General features: G+C 43.3%; 1 protein-coding gene across 1 annotated transcript; it reads left to right on the forward strand.

Moving 5' to 3' along the window:
* The first annotated feature begins 204 nt into the window (after positions 1–204).
* On the forward strand, positions 205–6,813 carry mpx (myeloid-specific peroxidase). The gene is given in 28 exon segments (XM_034123321.1): positions 205–308; positions 499–514; positions 516–675; positions 827–959; positions 1,289–1,337; positions 1,339–1,419; positions 1,507–1,542; positions 1,544–1,714; positions 1,806–1,889; positions 1,891–2,019; positions 2,021–2,086; positions 2,089–2,181; positions 2,722–2,778; positions 2,780–2,800; positions 2,802–2,852; positions 2,855–2,887; positions 2,976–3,047; positions 3,050–3,220; positions 3,222–3,243; positions 3,447–3,488; positions 3,491–3,595; positions 3,598–3,615; positions 3,715–3,899; positions 3,901–3,950; positions 4,250–4,455; positions 4,605–4,642; positions 4,887–5,277; positions 6,037–6,813. Coding segments are annotated over 27 exon segments (2,211 nt in total). The 3' UTR covers positions 4,905–5,277; positions 6,037–6,813.
* Positions 6,814–7,019: the final 206 nt, after the last annotated feature.

A 7,019-nucleotide genomic window follows, 5' to 3' on the forward strand; every position in this document is an offset into this window, starting at 1 on the left:
ACAACCACATTAGATTTAGTTTTTGTATTGACTTTTTCTTATTTTCTATTAGAGATGCTTCTCTCTGCCCTTCTTGTGCTGGGCGTCTGCCTGATTCCTGCTCACTCCAAACCAGCAGGTAAGCTACATCGTAATCAGCGTTTTTTCAATTTCTCCATTTGTGTACATTACTGGCTAATTCCAAATGATTGCGATATTTGACAAATGTGTTCTTCGCAGGGGAACACTCGGCAGTCCTCTTCTTCAAACACTGTTTTGAGAGAGGCAAAGAAAATTGTTGACGATGCTTACAAGTACTCAAGAGAAGAGTGAGTTCATTTTAAAATAGTAATTTATATTTAATATAATTCTGCGATCATGAGTACACTAAAGAAGTTTTTCATTTGCATGCAAGAGCCATTTATTTGCATTATTTCAGAAAATGTATGGGAAAAGTTACGGATTCTCCCAAAAATAACTAAATTTCATTGTTTGATTTTGTGACTTTTTCTCCTCCAGGAGTCTGAGACGGGTTCCGTAAAGAGGTGGTGCGTCCTCACGATGCTCTCCGCCTGCTGAAGCAGCCTCGCGGTCGAACGCGCTCGGCTGCGAGATCTGCAGACTACATGGCACAAACCCTCCGCCTGCTACAGGAGAGGGTGCATCATGTGCACAAACGCTCACTCAACGTGACAGGTCAGACATGTGGCACCAAACAAAGAGAACACCTGCAGACACACACAGAGATCACATTGTTTTCTCACAACTTTTCCTGGTCTTTGTTGAGTTTCTGAGGCTGCAATTATGAACCAGACATGTGACTCTATTAAATATATATTTTGTACAGATTTGCTCTCTGAAGAGGACCTGAATAAGCTGTCAAAAAATAACTGGATGTGCAAGTCAAGTCACTTTCCTTCATGCCGCACAACACCAAACCTCAACAACGTATCGCACAGCCACCGGCGTCTGCAACACATGTAAGAGAAACATAAATGTTTTTGAAAAAATGCACTTTTAATCTAAGAACCATTTTAATTTATTTTGACTTCTGAAACAACACATATTGGGGACAAAAATACATTGTCAATGTATGTAAAAGAGAATGGTATTTTTCATTCCAAAAAGCAATCTGTGTTGATTTAGTGGAAACTTGCAAGGTCTATGAGAGCAATTGTGGCTTACTTTTAAGAGGAAATTCTTTGAAAATACAACCTAAACATCTTGAGCCATACACCACAGGAGATGTGTAAACCTAGGATTTCTCAAGCAGCGTTTCCAAACCATGACCGTTTCTGTTTGCTTTTAGAAAAAACCCGCGCCACGGATCCTCCAACACCCCTTTCGCCCGCTGGCTTTCCTGCTGAGTAGGACGACGCCATCTCCCAACCGAAGGGCAGGGACAGAACTCGAAGATTCAACAACTTCTTGCTCCCACTGGTACGACCTCAAAATCGCAAACACTCACCTTGATTAATATACGTAAATGCAGATTTAAATTAAAACCAAGTTGTCCTCCACCTTCAGGTGCGACAGGTGTCCAACAACATCCTGAGCACAACAGAACGCAGGCCGTGGTCAACGACCGAGAATACACTCACTGGTGACCACATTTGGTCAATGGAACGACCACGATCTCACCTCCACGCCCTCCTCCCCCAGCATCCGCTCCTTCAGCAACGGCATCAACTGTGACGAGAGCTGTGAGCTAACCGAGCCATGCATACCCATCCCGGTTGGTTTGAATGCTCAAAAATAAATATATACATGTTGTTTTCACTTAAAAAGCTTCCAACCATAACTCTTGGACTCTTTCCTACAATCAGATTCCTCCCGGCGACCCCCGCTTGCCCACCGGCCGAAACAGCTGCATCCCTGCGTTCAGATCGGCCTCTGTTTGCGGTTCAGGATACTGCCGCCTACAATTTTGGCGGGGAACCTAAAAAGAGAGAGCAGATCAACGCGCTGACGGCCCTTCCTGGATCTGGGCCAGGTATAAACGGCTCTGATGAGCAGCTCGCCAAGAATCTCCGAGATCTCGACAGTTGACGGCGGTTTTGCTGCGCGTCAACAACCGAGTTTCAGAGACAACAGACGTGAGCTGCTTGCCCTTCCACCCTATGGGAGGCGAATATATGCGCCCACTCGCAATAGGGTCACCCAACGACACCAACAGCCATAGAGGTCCCCTGTTTCCTCCTCGCAGGTAAGTCTCTTCCTGTCACTAATGGCTCTAAAGAGGCGACATTTTAATGGCTTAATAGCTACACTATAATAGCTTAGTTAACACTTTTCCATATCACCAACCGCATTAAGGGTGATATAAATGTCTTATAAATTTTTTTTCAATACTTATAATTGTAATGCAGAGGTGGGTGTCTTATCTTGTAATTAAGTGTCCATATAAGTAAGGTATATATAAATATACTGTATAAGTATCTTGAAGACTTAACAAATAAAGTATTCACTATACAACAATGCATCATGTGTGCATTTAAATAATTTCTAGTATCAAAGAAAAAGAACATAGATTGTTTCACTATATTAAAGATATAATAACTGAGCTAAGAAAAATAGAAAGTCATTTATAGTAGAGGTAAATAATGTTCCCTTTTTTTAACCTCTTCATGCCCATGTTATGAACTATTAGGACCATGAGTGAATCATTTATAAAGCCAATATTTTTAAAAGGACATAAACACCTCTGATCAACTATCTAATGGGTACATTTCTGTCTGTAAGGTGACGCCCCGCGTGGACGAGAACATCGCTCTCACATCTATTCACACTCTGTTCATGGCGTGAGCACAACCGCCTGGCGTCGGCAGCTGAAGAGAATAAACCCGCAGTGGGACAGCGAGACGCTCTACCAGGGAGTGCCCGCAAAATCATGGGGGCTTACACACAGGTAGCAAAACCTGATGGTCACTCATGATTATATATTCCTATCCTTACAACAACATGTTTACTGAAAAGTCGACCTCTGTCTCTCCCAGTTGTTTGTGTTCAGGGACTATCTGCCTCACATTGTGGGTCCTGTTATAATGCGTAGACAGCTTGGCCGTTTACCACCCCCGGCTACAATGCTAACGTGGACCCCAGCATCGCCAACGTCTTCGCTACAGCAGCTTATACCCCGCTTCGCCCACTTGGCCATCCGCCACTCGTATACCGTCTGGATCAAAACTACAGGGAGAACTCCCGCTTACCCAGCGTGCCTTTGTACGAGGCCTTCTTCACACCCCTGGAGGGTCGTCTTCGAGGGTGAGTTTTACAGAGAGCATTGGAGTAACTTATCAAATAGAAATGCAACTATAAGTCAACCAAAAAAAAGTGTCTAAAGGACCGAAAAATACTGTCAATTTACTGCTAAAGTACTTTTTCATGCAATAATGGCGGAGAATGCTGTTTTCAGCTTCTCAAACCTGTCAATCTGTCACCCTAAACTTCTATTTAAATATCTCCAGGGGGCATTGACCCCCTGCTCCGTGGTCTGGTTGGACGTCCTGCTAACTGAACACTCAGGATCACATGATGGTGGACGCTCTGAGGGAGCGCTTGTGTCCAGTTTGTGAAGCATCTGGCTTTGGATCTCGTTCTCTCAACATGGAGAGGGGGCTGACCACGGCTTGCCTGGTACAATCCCTCACTATTGAATATCATCCTTCTCTGATGTTTCTTTCTTTCTTATTGTCCTCATCCACTATTTGCTTACCCGATGTTTTCTCCTTCTAGGCTACAACGCCTGGCGCAAGTTATGTGGCCTGTCTCAGCCAGGGAACCAGGCAGAGCTCGCTCGGGTTTGAACAACGCCGACCTGGCCCGTAAGCTGCTCACTCTACGGGACCCCCGCCAACATCGACGTCTGGATGGGAGGCGTGGCGGAGCCGTTTGTCCGTGGCGGCCGGGTGGGGCCTCTGTTTCGCCTGCCTCATCGCAACACAGTTCCAGAGGATCCGCCAGGGGGACAGGTCAGTGTTCCATGTAGATAATAACATGTGAATCACATTTAGTTCTGATTTCTAACAATCTACATGTATATATAGTGTCACAGGTTACAGTATTTTTGTTTTGTTGATGAACTGTTTCAATTGGTACATGTACTTAAATTCATGCCTATGTTGAGCATTAGATTTTCAAAATGTATACATATAAAAAAAATGTGTCTGACATAATAAATTGTATTATATATTTATATCAAATGTCATGAAAATAAATGCTTTACAAACACATGATCTGCTGACCGTAGTCTGTTGTTTGATATCATCAGGCTGTGGTACGAGAACCAGGGCGTGTTCACCCCGGCTCAGAGAGCTGCTCTGTCCACCTCCACCATGTCCAGGATCATCTGCGACAACACCGGCATCTCGACTGTCACCACCGACGCCTTCAGCGTCATCTCAAACCGCAACAGAGGTGTCAGCTGCTCCAGCATCCGACGCCTGAACCTGTCCGCCTGGAGGGAGAGGTGCAGAGGTGAAACAACCACGGGGTCCAAATTACTAATCTGAATTAAGACATTTCTCCTAACTGTATTTTTTTCATTCCGCTTTATAACCAGGTGTTTTTTTTTCTTCTTCTTGACTCTGTCTTAACCTTCTTCATATGTGGTGTTGGTCCTGCAGGTCCGGGTGATAACTGTAGAGGTGTCGGGGAAGAAGAGGTTGGTTTTAAGCACTAACATGTTGCAGTCATATTTTATAGAGCAGAATGAAGCCAAATGAAAGTTCACATTCAGATCAAGCAAACACCTGTAGTTCTTAACTTTTTGACATCTTGGTGAAGGTGTTATACTCCAAAAAAACTAAAAACATTCAGGGTTTACTGACATTTGCAAATAAATAAAAAACTCCTTAAATGTTAATGCTGTTATATTTGTTTAACTTCTAAATTGTCTGGATGTTCAGGCTGTAAAAACGACCTAGAGGAAACCCAGGGAACCCCGGGAACCCCAGGAACCTCAAGAGCCAAAGTCTCCCCAGGCACATCAGGAACCTCAAGAGCCAAGTCTCCCCAGCCACATCAGGAACCTCAAGAGTCCCAGGTTTCCCAGGAACCTCAAGTACCCCAGTCTCCCCAGGCACTCAGGAACCTCAGAGTCCAGGTTTCCCAGGAACCTCAAGTACCCAGTCCTCCCAGGCACATCAGGAACCTCAAGAGTCCCAGGTTTCCCAGGAACCTCAAGTACCCCAGTCTCCCCAGGCACATCAGGAACCTCAGAGCCCAGGTATCCAGGAACCCTCAAATACCCCGTCTGCCCAGGCACATCAGGATGTGAGGGGACTCCAGGACAACGAGGTAGTCTATTTTGTTTATTTTTACTTTGTAATACTCATCAAGTCAAAATAAATGAAAATAACACATATTTACCCAACACATTTAAAAATAAATAAACTTAACCTCAGTATCTTCATTGAAATTTCAACAATTCAATCCGTGACTGATCAATTTAAAACCATTTCCCAGGCAGTGGTCGAGTTAAACATTCTTGTGCACAGACAAATCCTCAGCCGTTTTCAATTTAGTTCTGACGGCTGAACTGAATTATCAGCCCCAGATCAGCCAATGTTTGGAAGTCAGGAACATTTGTATTTATTGATGAAAGAAATCGGCTTTAAAGGAAGGAAATCCCGCAGCATGTGCTACCAGTGAAACAACAGTGCCACAGCAAAGAAAGGAGACTGTGAATTACCTCTTTTTTTGTCATTTTTATTTAAAAAGGTGTAATTGTTCTTTAGCTATTCTAAAAGACAACGAAGAAACATCTCAAGTCTTTATGAGAGATTTCTTTAACTGAACTGTGTGTCATGTTTTATAAGATGATCTTCAAAAAAACTACTACAACAAATTATAAAAAGTACATTTATTCAAACGTTTTAAAAAGTATTAAGGTAGTAGACAAATGCAATACTCAAGTATCTCGAAAGGGTAATTAAGTACAGGTTTTGAATACATGGGGCTATGTTTCAATTCACCTCTGGATAGTTCATAACATAGCAGCAGATCATAAATGTATTCACCAAGGAAGCAGAGTAATCTATACTTGTTCCTCTGCAGATCCATTAACAATCAAACATCAAAAAAGACCAGCTGCCAGCTCTTCCCCAGCAATGCTTCACTGTCAAACTCTGCCTTCTCCGTCCGCCTGGGCGAGTACAGCCCCTCCTCAGAGAGAGTCATCCGTTTCCAAGAGGTCATCTACAACAAACCGGGCCAATACAGCACAGAGAAGGGCAGTTCACCTGCGTCAATCCCCGGTGTTTATCAATTCAGCTTTCCTCTGCAAATCTTTCCTCAGTTTCAGAAATGTATACCTGATTCGTAACAACAAGGTGGCGCTGCGCAGCTTCAGGTTTTTCTGGGAGGTCTGCACATATTCAGCAGGGGACATGCTGCTCTGGGCTCGGGGCGGGGCACAAAGTGTGGCTGGAGGCGAGTGGCGGGACGGTCGGCCTGAGCAGCCGAGAGCTACTTCTCCGGTCGACTGGTCTTTACGCTGCGTGACTCAAACGCTTCTCCTTACAGGCCGCTTCTATTTAGACCCATGGTCTGTCTGTCAAGATCTGCATTCCTCTCTGCACTGAGCTTCACTTTCCATTAATCACATCTTAAAAAATTCTATGATTTATTATTTACTTTTTTTTTATCAGTAATATGAACAAATATTGGATAGTTCAAGCAGCCTTACCAACATGAAATGTTTTGCCTCAAATCTGTTCAGATCTGTTACAGCATGCAGTCTATTGGACCAAAAATAAATCAGTAGCCAACTTTTATGATGTGATTTAAAAGTGTTTTTATTCATATTTATGACTGATAAAATGTAAGACAGTGTTATGCTTTGCTTGGCTTACTTACTGTAAGATGTTCCTGTTTCGTTTCACTTTCTATAAATAACTAAAGAGACTAAGGAGCAGAGAAATCGTTGTGTCCATGTGGTCTTATTGTCTTATTTCTGAGACATCAGTAATTATTTAATAGACATTATGTGAATCGCAAAAAAAGATAATACTACCTGTGTTGACGATTGCTAATTAATG

Source organism: Trematomus bernacchii, unplaced genomic scaffold (assembly GCF_902827165.1).
Source record: "Trematomus bernacchii unplaced genomic scaffold, fTreBer1.1, whole genome shotgun sequence".
NCBI lineage: Eukaryota > Metazoa > Chordata > Actinopteri > Perciformes > Nototheniidae > Trematomus > Trematomus bernacchii.